General features: G+C 59.5%; 1 protein-coding gene across 1 annotated transcript; it reads left to right on the top strand.

The window, feature by feature from the left end:
• Positions 1-2,355: 2,355 nt before the first annotated feature.
• On the top strand, positions 2,356-23,466 carry TIE1 (tyrosine kinase with immunoglobulin like and EGF like domains 1). Its single transcript, XM_047789419.1, is given in 25 exon segments — positions 2,356-2,417; positions 2,635-2,765; positions 5,706-5,722; positions 5,724-6,024; positions 6,123-6,233; positions 7,645-7,800; positions 7,957-8,088; positions 8,244-8,384; positions 8,589-8,717; positions 9,516-9,661; positions 9,872-10,016; positions 12,937-13,095; positions 13,273-13,410; positions 13,606-13,902; positions 14,410-14,700; positions 15,044-15,234; positions 17,771-17,981; positions 18,122-18,232; positions 18,445-18,635; positions 19,633-19,746; positions 19,849-19,919; positions 21,022-21,062; positions 21,179-21,275; positions 21,358-21,457; positions 22,993-23,466. Coding segments are annotated over 24 exon segments (3,420 nt in total). The 5' UTR covers positions 2,356-2,417; positions 2,635-2,707; the 3' UTR covers positions 23,065-23,466.
• The last annotated feature ends 617 nt before the right edge of the window (positions 23,467-24,083 follow it).

Genomic DNA, 24,083 nt, shown 5'->3' with positions numbered 1-24,083 from the left:
CTGAGTGAGGCCAGGGATTGAAGTTGTATCCTCACAGACACGAGGATGGGGCTTCGATCCCTGGCTTCATTCAGCAGGGACCTGGCATTGCGGTGAGCTGGGGTGTAGGTCGAAGATGCGGCTCGGATCCTGAGTTGCCGTGCCTGTGGTGTAGGCTAGCAGCTTTAGCTCTGATTCGACCTCCAGCCTGGGAACTGCCATATGCTGCAGGTGTGGCCCTAAAAAGAAAAAAAAAAAATGGCATTTGGAAAGTAAAGTGGCATGGAGAGTTATAAAAATCTCTGCTTCGGAGTTCCGCTAGGAGGCCTGATGGCCCTGAACCCCTGGCGAGCTGGCAAAACTCCTGTTTGTGCCCACGTGCCAGGAGCTGGAATGCCCGCTATTTGCAGGAAGGCAGCTTCGGCAGCAGGAATGATTAACCTTGTGTGGCGTTGATCATGCTGCTATTCTTGCTTTTTTTAAAAATAAATTCCCTTTACTTCAGCTCTGTCATTATCAGCTTTGTTTCGGATTGGAGAGTTGAGGTCACGATGTGTGGAACCGCAGAGCCGCATTAACGTGATTCTTGGCCTGTAACGTTCCAGGGACTGAGATTTTAACCTACGCGTTATGGTGTAAATATTCCTTTTGCAATAGCAGCTGTATACACAACCCGCTCAAAATTTGTCTGTGCAGTGAGAGCTCAATTGTGACACGCTGTTGGTAAACAGATGCTGTTTAAGTCACTCGCAACATAATCTCAACACGTGTAAAAATATACCTCTACACTTGGAGGACACTGTACTGTAACACAAATCCTTGTAGACAAACGCTGCAAGATGCGCCGTGTGTGTCTACAAATCATTACCACGGAGCTGTGTTTTCCAGGTGAGGGTGGGGAGGGCAGCTGGGTCGGCCGTCTCTGTCGTGTTACAGTGTCACAGAGCCTTAGATGTCATTCCGAGCAAGCACCTGTGTCAGTATCTGTCCTTTTCCGGAACAGATGCTGCCCAGGTGCTCTCTGCTTGTATGCAAAACAACATCAGGCCCCCCCGGGCTCTCCCAGAACCCGGGGGGGAGTCCCACACACGTGTCCTCTGCCCCAGCGTCTTCCAGCTCCTGCTCATGCCAGAGTCAAGGCTCTTGGCACCAAGATGAGCTGAAGACTGAGGCACCAACGGCCCCACTTCCACCTGAGTCCTGTCCACAGAAAGCTCTCCCCAGCTTTGCGTCTAGGAAGGGAGTGTCTGCAGGCCTCCGGGGTGGGGGTGGGGGTGGGGTGGGGTCTCCCCTGCTCTGTTTATCACGCTACACCAGGAGCCACGGTCCCTGCCGGGAGTTTTCAGGGGTTTTGAGCAGACCCCCAGGCATAAACCAGCTCAGCTTCCCCTGACAGTGAATTAGAGTCCAGCTTCCCCCGACAGCGAATTAGAGCCCGGTGGGTCCAGAGGAGCGTCTGGCCTTCAGCCAGGAACAGACTAGAAAGATGTCCCAGCCCCAAAGGGAGGATGTGGAAACCAGTCACCTAAGCTGGCATCAGGTGTCACCGTACTCCAACCACTCGAGTCCAGGCCAGAGGAGGCACAGTCTGCGGGCGAGCCCCGCCATCTGATGGCCCCCAACATGTGACGCTCTCCCTCTGCTCCCGCAAGGACAGACACCCCACCGCCACCCTGCCACCAGCAGGCATTCTGTCCCCACAGGTCGTGTCCTGCTCTGAGAACTGCCAGGGGTACGGTGGCGCCAGGACAGGGAGAGGGACACAAAAAAGGCAAGATCCAGGGGGCTTTGGCGCCTTTGTCAAGGGGCTGGGATGGCTCCCAGGCTGCTGTCAGCCCTCAGGGCAGTTCCTGGGCGGGGCCGCTGCTGCCCCAGTGCCCGGGGACAATGACAATCAGGCAGGCCACGGCCTAAAGCCTCTGTTAGTGGCTTAAGCTACAGGCTGTACATGCAAGAGCCTCACCCCACCCCCTGTGCATTCTGTGGCTCTGCTTAGCATGAGCCCTTAAGGAGCCACCAAGTCAGAAGTTCAAGTCCCATCCTCGCCATGACCTCAGAAAGCCCTCAGATCCTGCAGGCCTCAGTGTTCCCATCTGTGAAATGAGAGCGTTCCTCAAGACAGAATCAAAGCGACTTTTTTGCCCTGAATGTGAGTTCTTTTGTTCCTTTGTGCACATGCCTGGGGCCACAAAGATCCTGTGTTACACACATATGCCGCTCTCCAGGACCGCCATGTAGCCGTGTCCTGGGTGCACACGCAAGTCAGCGTGTGCATGTGGTGGGGGAGGGGAGACCCCAGGACAATATCCTCCCCCCACTCGGTCTCAATAGGAGGAAGCCACTGGCTTCCTCCCTTTCCTGCCTCCTGCCTCCTGCGCGCTGGCAAGATTGAGGACAGTGGAGAGAGAGGGGAAGAGAACCAGTCCAACAGTCTCCAGGTCTGTCCTTACCACACCCTCCCCCACCTCAAGGGACCCCCCCCCATTCCAGGACCTTCCAGGCCACACCCATCCCCAGCCCGGTGGGGGCCTAGGTCTAGGGGGCCCAGAGGCCCAGAGCAGGACAGGTCCTCCCCACCCGTCTCCCCTGCCACCCCTCCCACCCAAGCTAACTCATTTCCTTTTCCTCCCACACCAACACGCACTGACCGTACAGGCTGCGCAGCCAGCCCCAGAGTGACTGACCGTGGGCCCCGCTTGTCCTGGCTGGCCTGGCCAGCCTCCGGAGTATGGTCTGGCTGGGACCCCCTTGGCTGCTCCGCATCTTCTTCCTGGCTTCTCATGTTGGTAAGTCTCCCCCAAACCTCCCTGCCATCCAGCCCCCAAGAACCTGATCCCCCCTACCTCGCTCTCTCTCTCTGTCTCTCTCTCTCTCTCACACACACACACACACACACACACAGAGAAAACCCTACCGTTTTTGCCATCACTTTCATCCACACCCTGATCCGCTCAAAAGTGGGATCAGGGCCTGGAAAACCCGGGCGGGCACTAGGGCTTGGGGGAGGGGAGCAGCCTTTGACGGACTGCATCAGATTTTAACATCAGTGGGGAGCATGGGGTCTCCAGGCCCCAGTAAGATTTCAGTGTGTGACACTCACTCGATTACTCACTTGACAAACATTTCTCAAGGGCCAACAAGATTCCAGGAGCTGTGCTAAGTGACAGGCCAGTAGCTGAGAGGCAGACAGCCTCCAGACCTGCACAACAGATTTGATGCTGCTGCCCTCCTAGGGCTGTTACAGGGGCTTAAGGGAGGTAATTTACACAGAGCGCTTGGTAAGGGCTTCAGAGCAAGTGGCTGGCTGCCCAAAGAGGATTAGAACCGAGCCACGGGGTGAGGGCCGCACGGATAGACACAGGGAGTTCCAGAGGAGCTGTGAGGAGTCAGCCTACTCTGTCTCAGGACAGGAGGTGACAAGGAAGGCAGCTATGCCACTACTATACCACCAATGCTACTTAGGAGATGATGAGAGATTCAGAAAGACTTGGCTGAAATGGGCAATCTTCATTCCAGGCGGCCAGAACAATAGACGCAAGTCTCAGAGGCGTGGAAGCGCACGGGAGAGAAGGTTCCTGCGGGGGATGCAGCAGGAGGGGCAGTGTGAGCAGCAAGGGGACTCTAGAGCAAGCACTGCATCTTGAGGGCAATGGGGAGCCATGGAAGGTTGTAGCCAGCCAGTCACGAGGTCTTAGATGGATCACTCTGGAGGAGAGTTGGCGGGGGAGGGGGGGGTGGCCGTCTGGGGACAGTGCAGGGGAGGAAGGGCGAGGGTTAATTAACGAGGGCGAGCTTGGAGGTGGGGATGAAGTCAAGAGGCTTTGAGGAAATAGAGTTTGCGGAATTTTGTAATTGACCAGGCAGCCAGTGCAGTGCTTCAAGGGGTGGACCTCAGAGTCCACAGCCTGGCTCTGCCAGTCATTAACTGCATGATCTTGGGCACGTTATTTGTCTGAGCCTTCATTCGCCAGCTATAAAACTGGGATAATAACAGCCACCTCCCAGGAGAGCTGGGCTGATAAAATCAGACAACACGGGTAAAGGACTCGGCATACAATCGACCTCCCGTAAACATTCATTGTTACGACTGCGGGAGTAGGAGGTGGCTCCAAAGCTGGTATCACAGACGGTTGTTGCCGCCTGCGAAGACAGGGAGCCTCGAGGAGCAGGTCTGGGGAATGCTGATGGAAACACAGGCCCAAGCTGAGAGGTCCTGCATCCCAAGGCTACTGACTCAGACGTGATGGTGGGAGTTCCTGCTGTGGCTCGGCAGTAATGAACCCAACAAGTATCCATGAGGATGAGGGTTCGATCCCTGGCCTCCCTCAGTGGGTTCAGGATCTGGTGTTGCCGTAAGCTGTGATGGAGGTCGCAGACTCAGCTTGGATCTGGCATGGCTGTGCGGTTGGTTGGCCCGCAACTGCCGCTCCAATTCGACCCCTAGCCTGGGAACCTCCATATGCTGCAGGTGCGGCCCTAAAAAGAAAAAAAAAGAAGTGATAGTGAAAAGTTGGGGGAAGAGATGAGCCTTAACAATAATTACTACCACCTCCTCTGTGGATGGGGAGACATTCGCTTTCAGAGGCTGTGAGGATCCAGTGGACAAAGAGGTGCTCGGCCCAGATCAGGCAGTCAGCAAACGCCAGCTTCATTTACTCCTGGCCGGCTTTCAAGGAATACCCATTGATAAGCCAAGCAGCATTTAAACCACTTGGCAGGGACCAGGCAGGGACGGAGTAGGAAGGGCTTGGGAAGGCACGGGATCCGTCCTGGGGCTGAGGAGCCCTTCCTGGTCCCTCCGTGCTGCTGCCTCACACTGTGTGCCCAGCCACACTGAGCCTGGACAACCCCCTTGTCCACACCACGACAGTTCGCATTCCATGCCTTTCCTCAGGCTGCAGCCTCTGCCTAGAGTGCCCTTCCTCCCACTGACCTCTCGCCATCCCCCTTCTCAGCCCCACTGTTTCCCACTCAGCTTGAGGGCCCTCCAGCTACATCTCCCAGGAGGCACCTCTTCATCCCCTGCCTCCCTGCCCCCATGATGGGCTAGGTGCCCCTTCTCTGTGTCCGTCCACCGCGCCCTGCATGTCCACATCTCTTTCCCCATTGGCCTGGGAGCTCTTTGGAAGGCAAAGACCAAGGTGTCTGCGTGTGTGTTGGAGGAGGGGGGGGCAAGTATGCCCCAGGGCCTGCCCTCCCGGCTTCTGGCCTTTTGCTGGGCCCAGAGCTCTCTTCCCTTCTGCTCCCCAACCACCTGGCTGCAGAACCCTGCCCCTCCCACCCTCCATCCCAGCCCAGCAAACAGGTCTAGATTTCCCAAGTGAGAGGAGGGGGTCCCTCCAAGACACTTCCGTTTCCTGGGGCTCTCCTAGTGGTGGGGGGCAGGGACGGCGGCTCCCCTTCGCTGGACGGCTGCAGAGACAGGTCAGGAAAGGGGGCTGCCAGGAATAAAGCGAGGAAACGGAGCCGGGGAGCATAGATCATTCTTTCTTTGGGCTGGGCTGGAAAGGGAAGCCATCTGGCAGGAGAAGGGAGGGGATGAGGAGGCCAGAGAGGGGGCTCTGTTTTTGTTTTTGTTCTTTTAGGATGAAGAGGCTTGAGGGAAAGAGGCCAGGGCGCCGGGAAGGGGAAAGGGGCAGAAAGGGAGGGGGACGGACGTGGGGGGGCAAAGAGGGAGGAGGGGGGAGCGGGGACCCTGCCAGATCAGAGCCCGGTGTCCGGCCCAGGCGCCGCGGTGGACCTGGACGCTGCTGGCCGACCTGCGCCTGACCGAGCCCCAGCGCTTCTTCCTGACCTGCGTGTCCGGGGAGGCCGGGGCGAGCCGGGGTTCGGACGCCTGGGAGCCCCCGCTGCTGCTGGAGAAGGACGACCGCATCGTGCGCACGCCCCGGCCCTGGCAGCCCCCGCACCTGGCCCGCAACGGCTCGCGCCAGGTGACCCTGCGCGGCTTCTCGCAGCCCTCGGACCTGGTGGGCGTCTTCTCCTGCGTGGGCGGCGCGGGGCCGCGGCGCACGCGCGTCCTCTACGTGCACAACAGCCCGGGAGGTGCGTTTGGCCGCGCCGGGGGCGGGGCGGGGGGCGGGGGGCGGGGCCAGCTGCCCTTGACCCCGCCCCCCTCCGCTCCCCCCCCGCCCACCCCGCAGCGCACCTGTTCCCGGACAAGGTCACACACACGGTGAACAGGGGGGACACGGCTGTGCTTTCGGCACGTGTGCGCAAGGAGAAGCAGACAGATGTGCTCTGGAAGAGTAACGGTGAGGAGGGCATCCGAAGTGGGTGGGCAGCGAAAGCTGCATGCCGCTGACACTCCAGCACCTCCGTGGCCCTCGGCATTTCCCAGTTGTGGCCCCTGACACCGGCCTTCCTCCCCCTGGTACCCCCCTTGGCCAACCTCCAGCGCGTGTCCTCTCTCCTGGACCAGATCGGTGGGAAGCACCTGCATGGGGTCATCTCTAGCTCTGAGCTGTCCCCCTCCTGTCCCCAGAGGACCCGCAGCCTCACAATCAGCTGCCTCCATCCCGATCACCCCCTAAATCAGCACCATGTTAGCCTCTCACCCTCGATTCTCCCCTGGGAGAGTGAGGCAGGTGCTGTCACCTAGGCCACCTGGCTGGGAGCTGCAGTCCCCGTGGGGAAGAAGAGACCTGGTCACACGTCCCAGCACAGGCAAGGGAGGTTCAGCCTCTTCCTGAGATTTGTTCAGACACGTGCCAGGGCCCGGGCAGACTTGGGAGGAGGCCATTTCCTGTGTTGCCCCAAGATTCCTGCCTCAGCTCTCACACCCTTGGCTGCCTCTTGTGTCCCAGGGCTCCTGAGGAGGGAGGCCCCTCCTCTCGGGCCAAGGGGTTTGTCTCCCGAGCTCCAGCCGGTGAATTGATGAGAGATGTGGAGTCAGGTAGACCCCGCGTGCCCTAGCATCTCTGTTCGTTCCGGAGCAGAGAGGCAGGAAGGGGGAGGGCAGGGACAAGGACCCCGATATTTAGGGTCCACCGGCCCCCCAGGGAAAGGCTCCTGGGAACTAGCCACACAAAGAAGAGGAGGAGAACGGCCCAGGAGGAGGAGCTCTAAGAGCAAAGGCAGGAAGCTGTGAGATACCACAGGTTTGCTCTAGAGATACAAGGAATTCAGGAATTCAGGAAGGTTAGGATCAGGCAGGGTGTGGAGAGGTGTGGGGGCCAGAGGGCTAAGCAGTGGCCAAGATGGTGAAAATGAGGTGCGAAGGGGTCGGGTGCTGTCCCGAGGGCAATGGAGAACCACTATGGAAGAGCTTAAGCCGAGGAGGGGCCGAGGAATCTGTGGGAGAAAAACCTCCTGGGCTGCTGAGTGGAGGACAGGTGGGAAGCGGGGAGGCTGGAGGCAGAGAGACCGCCTGCAATGCTGCGGGAGGCGAGGAGCAGCGTGATAGCCTTGGGTGCGGAGAGAAGTGGAGCTTTAGGAGACAGAGGGGGGAAGACTGCCCAGGACATGGTGATGTCCTGAGTGGCTCATGGTGCGTGGAGAAGAGGATGCCTCCCAGCTTGCTGGCTTGGGCACAGGCTGGTGCCCAGCCCCAGGTCTGATGGCTCTGCAGGGCGCACCTTGATATGACTTGGGCAGAGGCGGGCAGAGGGATGGAACACCAGCTCTCATGGGATGCTGAGGCCCCTGTCCCATTTATGCCCCCAGGATCCTATTTCTATACCCTGGACTGGCACGAGGCCCAGGACGGGCGGTTCCTCCTGCAGCTCCCAGATGTGCAGCCATCAGCGAGTGGCATCTACAGTGCCACCTACCTGGAAGTCAGCCCCCTGGGCAGTGCCTTCTTTCGGCTCATTGTGCGAGGTCAGGAACAGAGGGCAGAGGTGGTGGATGAGAGGGGAGGCTGGGTGGCTGGTGGGTACTTCCTGTAGATCCTTCCTGGGCCCCTGGGGCTGCCCCCGTCCTCAATAGTAAGGGTCAGGTGGGCAGGGGTCGGAGGCTGAAAGCGCATTCCCGCAGGCTGCGGAGCAGGGCGCTGGGGACAAGACTGCAGCAAGGAATGCCCAGGCTGCCTGCATGGAGGTGTCTGCCACGACCAGGACGGCGAGTGTGTGTGCCCCCCTGGATTCACTGGTACCCGCTGTGAGCAGGGTAAGGAGAGGATTGTGCTAGGACCTGGGCAGGAGAGGCAGCCTGGCTGGGGGAAGACAGACCGTGGGGCTGGAGCTTGCAGGGTGAATGTGCCAAGTAGGTTTGGCACCCTGGGGCCCAACAGAGGCCCCTCCACCCACATGCTCTCTTTCTAGCCTGCAGAGAGGGCCGTTTTGGGCAGAGCTGCCAGGAGCAGTGCCCGGGCACATCAGGCTGCCGGGGCCTCACCTTCTGCCTCCCGGACCCCTATGGCTGTTCTTGCGGATCTGGCTGGAGAGGAAGCCAGTGCCAGGAAGGTATGGACGAACTCACCCTCCACGGTCCCTGACCCAGAGAGCCATCTATACACTCGACCCTGACCCTTCAGGCGGGCCCTGACTCACACGCCAAGGCCTCCACGGTCCCCTGTTCACCTGACCGGTGCCCTGTCTACCCAGCCTGTCACTATCCTGGCCCCAGCTATGCCCTCGTTGCCCCCTGACCCGTGCCCCTCCCCCCAGCCTGTGCCCCAGGTCGTTTTGGGGCCGACTGCCGCCTCCAGTGCCAGTGTCAGAACGGCGGCACCTGTGACCGCTTCAGCGGCTGCGTCTGCCCCTCGGGGTGGCATGGAATGCACTGCGAGAAGTCAGGTATGAGCACATGGGTCCCTGAGATCCCGCAGAACAGGTCAGCCCTCGCCAGACACCGCATCTTCCCGGCTCGAGGTCCCGCCCCCAGGAAGCGCGTGGTCTGGACGTTCTTACCCCCAGCCCACATCGTCCCTAGGGATGGGCCGCAGGCCAGAGGGGCTGGGAATCCAGAGGAGGCCCCCAACCAGGCTGAGTGGATCAGGGAGGGCTTCTGGGAAGAGGCGTGATCCCAGATGGGATATGAAGGATAGGAGAAAGATGGCTGGGAAGAGGGTCTGGGCAGAGGGTGGAGGCTGAGGGCTTGGGCCCGGGTACCCGACAGTGCAGCGAGCCGAGGCTGGGGGTCAGGAGAGGTCACATCAAGGGGCCTTGGAATGGCAAGCTGTAGACAAGGTTGGCGCTTACCATGATAGGCTGGCAAGGAGTTGTTGGAAAGGCACAGGACTGTCGCATACGTGATTGAGAGAGGCGCCCAGCTGCTGGGTGGGCCATGGAAGCAGGGGAAACGAAAGGCTCTGCAGCAGGGCCCAGAACCATCCAGGCCGGAACCCGTGTCCCGGCTGTGAGACTGGTGGGTGGGCTGGTCTCGGGGTGGGAGGATAGGAGGAGGTGGAGGGCCCTGGGGTAGACTCGGGGGCCATCAGAGGTGGCCTGAGGGCCCTGGAGGAGTCACCCAGGACCTCACTGGCCTTCAGGCCTGGATGATGGGCCACTAACAGTGCCTCTGCCAAGGTGCAGGACTCGGTCACACGTCTGCCCTTGCCGGGCCTCCAGGATGAGTGTGGCCTCTCTCCCCAGACCGGATCCCCCAGATCCTGGACATGGTTTCAGACCTGGAGTTCAATTTGGAGACGACGCCCCGGATCAGCTGTGCGGCCGCGGGGAACCCCTTCCCAGGACGGGGCAGCATGCAGCTCCGCAAGCCGGACGGCACGGTGCTCCCGGTCAGCCCGCCGCCCCAGCCTACGGCCCCCGCCCCTCCAGGTTTCCTGCAGGCCCTACCCACTGGCATAAGCACTGCTTGACTGGGGTCAGGCTGATGGTCGGGGCACCGCCACCCAGCCTCTGTCCCTTCATCAGCCTGGACAAACACACATGTGCCCGCCCCACGCTGCACATTCTCAGTGGTCTGTCCCCTCCCCTGTCTCTCGCAGTCCACCAAGGCCATTGTGGAGCCAGATAGGACCACAGCCGAGTTTGAGGTGCCCCGCTTGGCTCTTCAGGACAGTGGGCTCTGGGAGTGCCGCGTGTCCACGTCTGGTGGCCAAGACAGCCGACGCTTCAGGGTCAGTGTTAAAGGTGAGTGCGTCCTGAGGCACGGAGGGTGGACAGTGGGCACGAGAGCGGGCACGAGCGGATCCCGCTCCGTCCGGGCCTTGTAGCAGGAAGGGCGTGGGTGTCGAAGGTCACAGCCCTGGCAGAGAGGAGGGCTTGCCATCACCCCAAGGCCTTGGCCAGGCAGTGCCCAGGCTGGAGCACAGCTCAGTCCCATCTGAAAGAGCATCCTGTGCCCCAGAAGCGGGACCCCCTCCAGCCTTGCCCAGGGTGGTGCTTCTGCTCTCTATGTCCCCAAAAGCCAGCCCTGCAGACTCTTGGTGCCTGTCACTCTGCCCCTGGCATGCCACATTCTCCACTTGCCACCCTGCGTCACACTGCAGGGCACTCAGTGCTAGAACAGGGGAGCGCCTGGGGCTGGGCAGCTCAGAGGGTGACCTGCGCCATTCCCCAGCGGTGCTTCCTGGCGAGTAAGCAGGGAGCTGCCAGTGCCCGGGAGTGCTCAGAGCAGGGCACCCCCACCCCGGTCTAGGTGTGTCCCTCAACTTCTCCAGCACTGCAAGCCTTGGACACTCACCCCCCCCAACCCCCTGGCCCCCGGCTCCTCTTTCCCTGTGCTCCTGACTCCCACCCACCCCACCCCACCCCGGCTCTCCTTCCCGTCTTCTCACTGTCAGCGTCTGCTCCCCTCCCTCTCCCACGACTCTGCCGCCCCCTCCACCACCAGGGAGTACCCGTATGGCCCCAGGGCCCTATCTCCAGCCTCTCATTGCTCTCTCTTCCCAGGCTTTGAACACAGACAACTTGGCTTTGAATCCTCACCACACATTCTAGCTCCACTGCCTAAGGAAGTTACGTAGCCCCCTCGGGCTGGTCTCTCTGTCACATGAGGATATTAGCACTCCCTTGATAGGTGCTGCTGTGAAGGTGAAATTCAATGATGCATTTAAGCATTTAGCACAGTGCCTGGCGCAGGGTCTGTGCTCAGTGTCATGTTGACATTTATTGCTGTCATCAGTTAAAACGTCATCTATCCTAAGATTTCAGCTGCTCCTTAGCAACTCCCAAGTATGACCTGCAGCCGGGACCCCTCTCCTGGGCTCCAGACTCATTTGGTGGGGCCTCCATGGTCACGGAGGTCTGGTTCGGAAGTCAGCGAGGACGCTACGTGGTTCATGACTCAGGAGCCCCCTGTATGCCCAGCCACCTGCAGGACCTCTAACCCCATGCATGAACCTCAGGCCCTGGGGCTCCGTGGGCGCCGCGTGGGACTTTCGTCTCCCTCCAGACCAGCCCTTCCTCCCGATGGGCTTATTCCTGCTTGACACCTCTCTTCTCCCCCCCACCTCAGCCATACCCCTGCATCCTCCTCGACCTCCCCCCCGCCCCGCCCCGCTGCCCCATCCATCCATTCCTCTTAGAAGATCAGTCTGGAAGATGTTTGGAAGAGGCGAGGGAACCAGTTAAGGCTTTAATGCAAAAACCCGGGGAGAAAAGCTAAGGCAGACCGAGGCAGTGATCCCGGCGAGGGAGCCAAGCAGGCACACTGGAGCTCTGGGGGGGGGGGAGAATGGACCGATTTTAAGTGGTCCTGGTCAGACAGACCTCGGTCCAACCCTGGTCGTGTGTCCTTAGGCCAGTTGTTCGTTGTCTTTAAGACTCAGTTTCATCATTCCTAAGATGGGTAATGAGCCCTGCCTGAAGGCACTTGTCAGAATTAGAGGCCATGCCTGTAAACTCTCCAGGTAAAGCAGGTACTTCATTACATGCTACCTTTTTTTTTTTTAGAGCCACACTTGTGTCCTATGCAAGTTCCCAGGCTAGGGGTTGAATCGGAGCTGTAGTCACCAGCCTGCACCACAGCCACAGCAACGCCAGATCTGAGCTGCATCTGCAACCTACACCACAGCTCATGTCAGTGCTGGATCCTTAACCCACTGAGTGGGGCCAGGGATCGATCCTGCAGCCCCATGGATACGAGTCAGGTTCATTACCGCTGGAACACAGCGGGAACTCCCTACATTTTTTGTTAAATTGAGAGAGTGATAAGTGATGAGGGTGGAGCAGAGAGCAAGGTGACACTGCCTAGGGTTTCAACCCCTCTGTCCATCCCTGCATTGCACGGGCGGGGTGCTCTCCCCCAAGCCCCTGTTTGGCCATGGCACCCCCTCACTTCACATCTTTTGGGAGTTCCCGCTGTGACACAGTGTATTAAGAATCCAACTGCAGGGGTTCCTGCTGTGGCACAACAGGATCAGCAGCGTCTCTGCAGCTCCAGGACGCGGCTTGATCAGCCCAGCAACGTGGGTTAAAGGATCCAGCGTTGCCGCAGCTACAGTGTCGGTTGCAGTTGCCATTTGGATTCAATCCCTGGCTCAGCAACTCCATGTATCATGGGTGTGGCCATAAAAATTATTAAAAAAAAAATCTCTTGGGGAGTTCCCATCGTGGCTTGGTGGTTAACAAATCCGACTAGGAACCATGAGGTGGAGGGTTCGATCCCTGACCTCACTCGTGTCAAGTATCTGGCATTGCCTGAGCTGTGGGGTAGGTCACACAGGCGGCTCGGATCCCACGTTGCTGAGGCTGTGGTGTAGGCCAGCGGCTACAGCTCCGATTAGAGCCCTGGTCCGGGAACTTTCATATGCCGCGGGTGCGGCCCTAGAAAAGACAAAAAGACACACACACACACACACACACACACACACACATCTCTTGGGACCCTCTCGTGTCCTTATTGCTGAGTCCCTGTGCCGCGAGCTGTCCCTGCAGGCCCTGGCCACTCTGGTCATCTGTTGAACTTGACCCCTCCCCAGCCCAGGGGGTCCCGAGATCTAAACCAAGACCTAGAAGTGTCTTCGATGCCCGGAGCACAGAGCCCCCCCATGTTTCTGAGGACCAGATGGGCTGTCTGGGCCGTGCCTTACCCCAAGTCTCCTGGCAGTGCCCCCAGTGCCCCTGAGCGCCCCCCGGCTCCTGGCCAAGCAGAGCCGCCAGCTCTTGGTCTCGCCGCTGGTCTCCTTCTCTGGGGACGGACCCATCGCCTCCGTCCGCCTGCACTACCGGCCCCAGGACAGCACCATGGCCTGGTCCACCATCGTGGGTGAGTGGGGCCAGCGCGGGGCTGGGGCAAGGGGGGGCTGGGGCAGGATGGGGTGTCAGGTAGCGATGAGGGGGGAGGGGTGGGAAGGGAGGGAGAAGAGAGAGGGGCTGAAGGGGGAGTGGTGGCTTCTGGAGGGGCCTGCGGCTGAGCGGAGTGTGCTGCACGCCCCACCCCCAGTGGACCCCAGTGAGAACGTGACCTTGGTGAACCTGAGGCCGAAGACAGGCTACAGCGTCCGCGCGCAGCTGAACCGGCCAGGGGAAGGCGGGGAGGGGGCCTGGGGGCCTCCCGCCCTCATGACCACCGACTGTCCTGGTGAGGAGCCAAGACCCATCCCTCTCCCCGCCCCCAGGGGTTGCTGTCCTGTGCACGCAGGGTTGTCAAGTCCTGTCCGCCCCAGGGGCCCCTGCCTTTCCCGCTGAGGGGTGTCCCCCGCTGTGCCCTGGGGATCACCATCCCATCCAGCCAGGGACCCGCCGGACCATTCTGACCCCTGACCTCTGGCCCCAGAGCCCCTGTTGCAGCCACGGCTGGAGGGCTGGCATGTGGAGGGCCCCGACCGGCTGCGAGTGAGCTGGTCCTTACCCTCGGTGCCGGGGCCACTGGTGGGCGATGGTTTCCTGCTGCGCCTGTGGGACGGGGCCCGGGGACAGGAGCGGCGGGAGAACGTCTCGTCCCCCCAGGCCCGCACCGCCCTCCTGACGGGACTCACGCCTGGGACCCACTACCAGCTGGACGTGCGGCTGTACCACTGTACCCTCCTGGGCCCAGCCTCACCCACTGCGCGCGTGCTTCTGCCCCCCAGCGGTATGCTCGGGAAGGGGTGGCGGGCTCAAGACGCGGGAGGATAGGGGACGCAGGACCACAGGAGACCCAGAAGGACGTGGGAGGTTATGGGAGCCCGGACGGACGCGGAGAGAACGCAGGGCACGAAAACAGGGGCACAAGGAGGACCTAGGATGTCAGGCAGAGGTGACACAGGGCAGGGTCCAGGCCACCAGGAGCCTGCAGGACAAGGGAGCACGGGAGGTCAGGGCTCATGTGGAGAGCAAGTGTCATGGCGAGGATGCGGGGCCGTGGAGCACGTGGCACTTGGGGAAGGTGTGCAGAGGACCCGGGAAGACTTGGGATGAAGGGAGAACCGGGGAAGCGGAAGCTCAGGGGCGAAGGAGGCCATCGGGAGAGGCAGGAGGAGATTGGCAGGTGGCTGCCACGCCGGGGTCCACAGAGCCGGGGACACAGCTAGAGGGGCTCTCTCTGACCCCGCGGCCACACAGCCTGGTCCCATCTGCCTTCCCACCCCCATCTCCCCAGGACCCCCAGCCCCCCGACACCTCCACGCCCAGGCGCTTTCAGACTCGGAGATCCAGCTGGTGTGGCAGCGCCCAGAGGCTCCGGCTGGGCCTATATCCAAGTACATCGTGGAGGTGCAGGTGGCCGGGGGCTCGGGAGACCCGCTGTGGATGGACGTGGACAGGCCCGAGGAGACGAGCACCATCGTCCGCGGCCTCAACGCCAGCACGCGCTACCTGTTCCGCGTGCGGGCCAGCGTCCAGGGCCCCGGTGACTGGAGCAACGTGGTAGAGGAGTCCACGTTGGGCAACGGTGAGAGGGCGGGGTGCAGAGGGACCCCCCGGCCGCACGGTCGGGCTCCGTGCTCTCCCTGCCACTTGATGCCCTGCCTCGGAGCCAGGGCATCCCCGGCCCCTCCCAACAAGTGACACAAGGCCCGGTACTAGGGACCTTGACCCTTCCCTTTTTAATGGCCCGTTATCCTAGCGCTGGGGAAATCGCACGTGTCATGCCAGCGACCCACCGGGCCCTAGACCTGACCTCCACGCTCCCTCCCTGTGCTGAGATCTCTGACCTCTCCCTCCGCGTGATCCCACGGTGGCCTCTGAGTTCCTGACACTGGCGTCCCTGTGATCTGCCCTCTTCTCATGTCCAGGGCTGCAGAGCGAGCGTCCCGTCCAGGAGGTGCAGGCCGTGGAAGAGGGCCTGGATCCGCAGCTGGTCCTGGCTGTGGTGGGCTCGGTGTCCGCCACCTGCCTCACCATCCTGGCTGCCCTCTTAACCCTGGCGTGCATCCGCAGGAGCTGCCTGCATCGCAGACGCACCTTCACCTACCAGTCGGGATCGGTCAGTCCTCTGTGCCCACTGCCGGGCCCCTGTGTGCACACTCTGTGTCTCTGTGCTTCCACCTCGGTACACACTGCGAGTGTGTGTGCGAGTGTGTGTGTGAGGGGCATGTGTGTGTTTATGTCACACCACGCTCAATAACATGCACGGGGAGCAATGTATCGTTCTATTTCTCTAGACTCGAACTCAACTCAGAGGCCAGTTATGCTAGTGGTGAAATGTTTCATTTTCCCCGTTCAGAATCCCTCGTTGATGTCCACATTTCACCGCGGTCGATTCAGAATTCTCCCCCTTTTCCCCAGGGCTCAAGGAAGCCTAGGAGCCTGTGCTGCATGGGGAGCACCTGGGCTCATGCCGGCCTCTGTCCCGGCAGGGCCTCCTGCACCTGCGAGCCAGCCTCCATGTGCACACATCCGCATCCCTGTCTGAGGTCCTCAGCCCTCCTGTGGCCTCCTGCCAGCAGGGCACTCACACAATGAGTTTTTTTGCTTGTTTTTTTTTTTTCTTTTTAGGGCCACACCCATGCATATGGAACTTTCCAGGCTAGGGCTCAAATCAGAGCTGTAGCCACCAGCCTACACCACAGCTCACGGCAACACCGGATCCTTAACCCACTGAGCGAGGCCAGGGATCGAACCCACATCCTTACGGATCCTGGTCGGGTTCGCTAACCGCTGAGCCACTAAGGGAACTCCCACCCTGTGGCTTCTTATCCAGCCTCCATCCTTGCAAATCCCAGGGCCTCCTTGGGGAGACTCGAGAGCTCCGAGGTGCTTCCCTGTCCCCTGCAGAGGGCAGCATATTCTGTGGCCCTCAGACCCATGGCTGTAGCCCCTCCTACCGCTGTTTGTACCCTCACGTTGAGCCGGGCCTGCAGCTTCACCTGTCCCTCCTTGAGAGAAGACGCCCGGCCTCCACTTTTCTTGGCTTCCCTTAAACCTGGGTTTCTATTCTTCTGTGGTCCATGCCCCTCCAGCCGCAGGCTCACACTGAAGGGTGGGGGTGGGGTGGGGGGGCTCCTGGCTCCTCTTCAGGGACCCGGCCTCCCCTCATCTGGTCACCTCGTCCCATCTCCCTCTCCTCTGGATTGTCCCGAATGTGGTCACTTAAGGTCTGAACTCTGCCCTTGCTTCTCCAAGCCTGGGCTCCTGCTATTTACAGCCAGGCTTTGGCATTTCAAAGAAAAAAACCCTCTTCTCGCTCAAGGGCTGATCCTTGTGATAGAAAAGCCTAGTGTCCCAGGCTATTGTCTCTGCCCTGCCTTTAAAAAAAACTCCCTTTAGATTCAGAGATTCAATCGGCCTCTTTGTTCCCCGCTGCGCTGGCCTCCCTCTGAGGTCAGTGTGTGCAGAAAGCAGCCCCTGCTGTGGTGGGGGAGGGCCACGGGACGAATGTGGAGGGAAGCAGTGGAAAAGCAGCCCGTAAGGTATGTCAGGATGTACTGCTCTCTGCACCTGCGTGCAGGTGTGCGTGCGCGTGAACGCATACGCCGGATGTGAGTGTGCGTGTATATCCCTGTGAGTGCCCCCCACGTATGTACGCCTGGCTCCCTCTGCTTGTGCTGCCCACCCGCACGTGTCCATGTGTCCACCTCACGGGTGCCCCTGCACACTGGCCGCCACTAAAACAAGCATGTGCACGCTGGCCTGCGCCTTCAGCTGTCCACGGTTCGTGCGAATCCAAGTGACCTGTGTCCTCAGCCCCCGCCCATCAAGCTGGGCTGCAGCTCACGTAGGGAGCGCCCCCCCCCCCCGCCCCGCCCCACCAACCGGGTCTGTCCCGAGCCTTCTTCCGGTTCTCACATGGGCCGCACCTGTGGGCCGGTTCACCTGTTTCCTTTTCCTGCTATCAGCCCGGCCCAGGTGGCCCAGCTCCGACTCAGGTGGGGGGAGCAGGTGTTCCTCTTTGTTAGGCTCTTTGTGGCTTCAGGTTTCAGGTGGTTTGAGAGCTGCGGGTGGCCGAGGTGAGTGGACAGTGGCAATCTCTGTTTCTGCTGCAGTGAAAAAGAAAACCCCTCCCCCTGGCTCCCAGCAGCTCAGGGCTTAGCATGGAGTGGGTGCTCAACCAATGTACAGGGTGCCTCCGCCCTGGGCTGGAACCCCCTCCAGAGCATCGCTGCCGACAAAAACCAACGCCTTGTTGTGGGGTCAGCACAATGATGAGAAGCCCATTGCTCCCCACGAGAGCTCATTCCAGTTCCTTTCTGCTGAAAATGTTGGAAGGAGCGTCCTTCCATGGACCCATGCCATGGCTTCTGGCAGGCTCACCCACTCCTTGTTCTTCCAGAGCCCCCCACACCTGATCCCCGGCTGCGGCTGCTGCATGTGGACGTCTGTCCACCCAGCGGCCCCCCTGCGGCTCCATCTCTTGTGATTCTGTCTCAGTGTGCGTCCTCTGTCTGTCTATCCCTGGCTGGCCACCAGGGTGCCCTCTGTCTGGGTCTCTGTGCGTTAGCGGCCTCGCTCCTTGCCTGTCTGCGCATCTTGCTGCCCCGTCTCTTTATGGACTGTCTGCCCACTTGTCCCATCCTATGAAGGGCGAGGAGACCATCCTGCAGTTCAGCTCAGGCACCTTGACACTGACCCGGCGGCCAAAACCACCGCCTGAGCCCCTGAGTTACCCGGTGCTGGAGTGGGAGGACATCACCTTTGAGGACCTCATTGGGGAGGGCAACTTCGGCCAGGTCATCCGGGCCATGATCAAGAAGGACGGGCTCAAGATGAACGCGGCCATCAAGATGCTGAAAGGTCCGCCGGGAGTGGCCCCGCCCCAGCCCGGACCCCCTCCTGTGCCCCGCAGATCCCCCTGGCAACTGACCCCAGCCCTCAGCAGCCCATGCCCTTTTCTCTAGCGCTATTTCTGGCAAAAGTGATATTTATCTACACAGAGTACGCCTCTGAAAATGACCATCGTGACTTCGCGGGAGAACTGGAAGTACTGTGCAAATTGGGGCATCACCCCAACATCATCAACCTTCTGGGAGCCTGTGAGAACCGAGGTGAGACCCCGAGTCATCACCTACCCCTTCTACCCAAGCCGCATCATCAGCTGTCACCTCCACATCGGTAGCTTGGGCGGGGCTTCAGAACACGGAACGTCACGAACGACTCCCCTTCGTGCGTCAGGTTCCGTGCCTAGTGCCACGGGGTGCCGGCTGCCACCCCAAGTTGCCCGAGTATAAGCCACCGCCCTGTACCCCTCACCTCCCAGGTTACTTGTATATCGCTATCGAATATGCCCCCTATGGGAACCTGCTCGATTTTCTGCGGAAGAGCCGCGTTCTGGAAACTGACCCAGCTTTTGCCCGGGAACATGGAACAGCCTCCACCCTCAGCTCCCGGCAGCTGCTGCGTTTTGCCAGTGATGCTGCCAATGGCATGCAGTACCTGAGCGAGAAACAGGTGTGTGTGCGTGTGTGTTGGGGGAAGGTGGACTAGAGCAAGGAGGGGAGACCCGAGGGCCGACTTGGTGAGCTAAAATCAGCAGGCTCTAATTGGATGTGGGATTGAGGAGTGAACAGAAGGATGTGACCCCCCAAGTTGCTGGCCCCGGGCGAGTAGGTGAGAGAACACAGGATGAGAAGCAAGTCTGGAGAAGGTGCTGCGTTGGACGCATCCGTGGGTCGTCATGGTGGAGGTGTTGGCTTAGCGGTTGTAGATGCCAGCCGAGGACTCAGGAGGGAGGCCTGGGCCGGAGACAACCGTCTGGGAGCTGTCACTTCACAGATGGTGGTGCTATAGTGGCCAGGGAGTAGGTGAGACTCACCAGGAGAATCTGGATGGTGGAGCAGACAGGGGAGGCCCAAGCCCAAGTTCAAGGACACCGTGCCTGAAGGAAAAGAGAGGCGACAGTAGCAGGAGGGGATGTGAGACTGAGAGGAGGCATATTCTGAAGTTGGTTAAGCCTCTAATGTCTTTGAAAGCAGAGGGGAAGGAGCCAAGGTGGAGAGAGGTCTTTGAAGAAGCGGGGAGCCCAGTGGGGAGGGCCTGCAACTCAAGGGAGAAGGTCACTTTGAGCAGAGAAGGGCCTTTCCACTCTCATCCCTGGGGTCAGGGTGGAGGAGAGGTCAGAAGAGACAGGGTCCAGGAGCATCCAGAGTAGAAGGTGTAGTGTGGTCACTGGGGAAAAGCACTGCTGTCCCCGAAGAGGGATACAGCCAGAACTTGGCCATGGCCATGGTCACCAGCAGGAAGGGATGACAGCCAGCTTCGTGTCTTTTCTTAGGCAGGAGTCCCTGACCCAGGATGAGGTCTGAGTGGGTGGGAAGAAGAGTAAGGGGCTCCTTAAAGGCATGGAGGGCCCCGCGCAGCCAGCCACGGGGCTGGACCCCTCGCCGGCCCTGGAGACCAGAGCCTGCTCGTCATCTCAGGCCTCCCTGACTTCTGACACTGCTTGAAGTTCATCCACAGGGACCTGGCTGCCCGGAATGTGCTGGTTGGAGAGAACCTGGCCTCCAAGATCGCAGACTTCGGCCTTTCTCGAGGGGAGGAGGTTTATGTGAAGAAGACGATGGTGAGTCTCATGCCGTCGGTGCCTGTGCCTGGCCCTGCCCCCGACAACCTGCTAACCAGGCCCTGCCTCCTCACCCGACCCCTCAAACCCACTCCCCCCCAGGGGCGTCTCCCCGTGCGCTGGATGGCCATCGAGTCCCTGAACTACAGCGTCTATACCACCAAGAGTGACGTGTGAGTGGGGGGAGGGTGAGTCGGGGCGGGCGGGAGGGCTTGGGTCCCCGAGGATGCTTCTAGGTGTGACATGTCTCGGGTAGTCCAAGGCAGGACTTGGCCATCCCTAGGGTGTGCTCCAGGTGTGACACAGGTGTGACACGGATGGGTCTCGGCCATACCTGGGCCATGCCCAGCATATGAGTGGGAAGATGGGGGGCCGGCTGGAAGGAAGCTTTGTCTCAGGAGGTGTCTCAGGGTTAGGATGGGAGTAGAGGTGGTTTAGGGCTGTGCTTGACTAAGAGTCGGAGGGATATACCTTGGAGAAGGTTGAGAAAGCTGGCAGATAACGCCTGGGTGAATGGAGACACCTCTGGAAGGATGCTCCCGCCTTCCTCTCTGAAGGGCAGGTCACCCCACCTGAGGACCGACCAGAGGGCGACCCCCAAGACGCCCTCTCGGCACTCCCTCCTCCACGTGGCCACCTTGGCACACCCCTGCCCCTCTCTCCAGGGAACTTGGCCTGCCCTAGCTCTGCCCGTGCCCCAAGCCCTTGGCCTGCCTGGCTCACTGTCACAACACCAACCATCCCTCTGACCACTGCTTGCCCACGTCCTGCTTCTCTCCCCCGATGATGAGAACTCCCACCCTGGTCTCACGGCTTCTTATCTGTGCAGGTGTTGTTACAGTGTAAGAGGCGGTGAAGAGCCAGGGCTTTGAAGTCAGGCTGCCAGGGTTTGCCTCCCAGCTCTGTCACTTCCTGCGTGACTTTGGGCACTATCTCAGTGCCTCCCTGTCTCCATCTGTAAAATGGGGATAATAATAGCACCTATGTCACTGGGTAGGTGTGAGGGTTAAATGAATTAACATATCCATGAAAGGATCAGTGCCTGGGCCACGTAAGTATTCAGTACAAATGCGAGCTATGCGAGCAATGATTATCTCGATCCTGGGAGGGCCGTGAAGGAATCTCCTTGGAGCAGAGACAAGAGCTGGCCAAGGCCAGATCCTTGCAGAGCAGACAGGCCGCGGTTGGGCCGGGCTGCGCCGCTGGGGTAGGTAGACGCGAAGCTGCTGCACCTAGGGGCCTGGAAGGTAACTAAGTGCATCCTCCTCATTTCAGTTGGTCCTTTGGGGTCCTCCTCTGGGAGATCGTGAGCCTCGGTGAGTCCCTGACCGCCCCCCGCCCATTCCGCAGAGGGTCCCCCTCCCCCACCCGCCCACCTCGCCCTCCCCCGCCCCGGCGGGGCGGGGCTGAGAGAGCTTGGCCCCGCCCACAGGGGGCACCCCGTACTGTGGCATGACCTGCGCCGAGCTCTACGAGAAGCTGCCACAGGGCTACCGCATGGAGCAGCCCCGCAACTGTGACGATGAAGTGTGAGTCCCCGCAGCCGTGAGCCCCGCGGCCCCGCCCCGCCAAAGGCCCTGACCGCTCATCTCAGCAATTCCCCCCTGGCAGGTACGAGCTGATGCGCCAGTGCTGGCGGGACCGTCCCTACGAGCGACCTCCCTTTGCCCAGATCGCGCTGCAGCTGGGCCGAATGCTGGAAGCCAGAAAGGTGAGGAGACTGGGGTGACGGAGCCGGGGCTCACCAAGCTCACGGCCGCGGGACAGCACCTATGTGTTCCCCAGGAGACTGGGAGGGTCTCCTAACAGGAGCCTCTGGGTCCCTGTCCCCCCCACTAGCTGCAGCCTAGCTGGGCCAGGCCTGGGCATGCAGCCCCCCTTTCCAGCTCTCCGTGGGTTGGGTGCTAGACCCTTGTAAACTCAGCCTCAGCAGCCAGTTCTTTCCCCTGGATCCTGGGTCCCAGACTCCCTGCCTGTCCTCCTCTACTTGGGGCCATCAGCCCATTCTCATCTAGGACCCCTCCCCTCGCCAAACGGACGGATGGATGGATGAATGAATGAGACAGGAACGGAGTGAATGAATGAATGAACAGAATTAGTGGACGGATGATACAATAATCATCCAAATAAGCAGTAATGAAATAACTGCATCGATCAACGAGATCCTACTGCACAGCACAGAGAACCACATGCAAGGTCCTGTGATAAACCATAGGGGAAAAGAATACTAAAAAAGGAGTGCAGGGAGTTCCCTGGTGGCTCAGTGCATTAAAGAGCTGGCACTGTCACAGCTGGGGCTTGGGTTCAATCCCTGGCCCAGGAACTTCCAGATGTGAGTGTATATATATATATATATATATATTCATATATATATAGGTTAGCTTTGTGTCCCATATATATATATATATATATATATATATATAGGAATCATTTATTATACAGCAGAAATTGATACAACATTGTAAATCAGCAAACGTCAATAAAAAATTTAAATATAATCAATAAAAACTGAATCTAATAACCATATAAACAAATGAATTTCAAATAACTATAAATGAACAAATACATCTAAATGAGTAATGTGAAAAGAGTTCTTCCTGTGACTTAATTAATAACATAGTTACAGAAATTATTAAACTATCTTAAGAATGAAGAAATGATCAAATAACCATACAAATGGGTAAATTATCAAAAATAGTCTTATGAATAGATGAATAAGGAAATGAACGAATGAGCACATGCACAGTCAGTTTATTGCCTGAGGGCAAGAAAAACCTCCTATCTAACAGCTGTGTCAAATCTCTCGCACGGTGTTCCCTTCATGGCTCAGCAGTTAACGAACCTGACTAGGACCCATGAGGATGTGGGTTCGATGCCTGGCCTTGCTCAGTGGGTTAAGGATCCACCATTGCCGTGAGCTGTGCTGTAGGTCACAGACAGGGCTCGGCTCCGGCGTTGCTGTGGCCATGGTGTAGGCTGGCACTGTAGCTCTGATGCAACCCCTAGCCTGGAAACCTCCATATGCCACAAGGAAAAGAAAAAAAAAATCTCTCACGTGAGCCCGAAACTGTGGTCGGATGACCTTGCTGCTCTGGGCTGGTGGGGACCACCATGCCCTGAGGTCGCCCTGAGTCTCCAGAGCAAAGCAGGGTCTCTTCATCTACCCCAACCACGTGGACGTCAGGGACCCCCAAGCCAGGCGCTCCAGCATCCCCGGCCCCCACTAAAGCTTGCTCTGCTCCCCAGGCCTACGTAAACATGTCACTGTTTGAGAACTTCACGTACGCGGGCATCGATGCCACGGCGGAGGAGGCCTGAGCCGCTGTCAGGCCAGAACCTGGCTCTGCTGGCCAGAGCAGACTCGGCTCTCCAACCTGTGACTTCTGCTCCTTGTCGCCTGAACTGCCTCAAGGAATTGTTTTTTAACTTAAGGGAAAAAAAAGAGGGATCTGGGGATGGGATGGGATGGGATGGGATGGGGGGCGTTGGGGCCTCAACCTTTGCCATTGCTCCTGCTGCCCCTGCATTGCTTACCCCTCCCCTCACACCTCTCCTCCTAGTTCAGCTGCTGCACGTTTGTGCTCTTCAGCTCCCTGCACTCGAACACCTGCTGCTTCAGCCCCTCCAGCCAAGCCAACCCTCACACCCCTAACAAGTCCTGTTCCGCTGCGCCCCACCCCCAGCCTTGTAATCAGAACAAATAAATGTCCTGAGACGCTCCGTCCAATGGCTGCTTTTACTGCTGGCCCATCCCAGAGAAAAGCTAAACCAAAGAGGGAGAACCTGGACTTGCCAGGAAACGCGATGTTAGCCCTATCACACTGGCATTCTTGCAAGCCCTCTCCTGGGGTTGCTTCTCCATGATGGCAGATGCTCAACAAAGCCCATTGCACACGTACACCCGCCTCCCCAGCGCCTCCCTGTCGTAACGACAAGTCCAGCTTTCCCCTGGTCCCGTCTCTCTCACCAATATGCCTCCTTGTATCTCTAGGTAGCTGCCAGGCTAGATTCTCTTCTCTGTCCAAAGTGTCCATGCCAGGATCAGGTCTAGCCCAGCCTCAGCCCAAGTGACACCTGAGCACTGGACGGAGGCCCGTCGTGAACTCCCATTTTCCTTGCGTCGCTGGGTGACCTTTCCTATCTTGGTAGCCACCTTATTGCCTGGTTTGTGGGCCCCCAAGGAAGAAGGCAGAGGTCACGTCCAACTTCGGCCACAGCAGCGGTCCTCTGCCTTCCCCAGGAGCTCCCGTAGTGTCTGGGGAGACGCTCTCTGTCCCGAAAGCGGCCCCCTCCTCACCCCCCTGCTGCCGTGTGGCCTTCGGGTTGGCGCCTCCTTT

Source organism: Phacochoerus africanus, chromosome 8 (genome assembly GCF_016906955.1).
Source record: "Phacochoerus africanus isolate WHEZ1 chromosome 8, ROS_Pafr_v1, whole genome shotgun sequence".
NCBI lineage: Eukaryota > Metazoa > Chordata > Mammalia > Artiodactyla > Suidae > Phacochoerus > Phacochoerus africanus.
The sequence above is the reverse complement of the archived record's forward strand: the minus strand, read 5'-3'. Positions and strand labels throughout refer to the sequence as shown.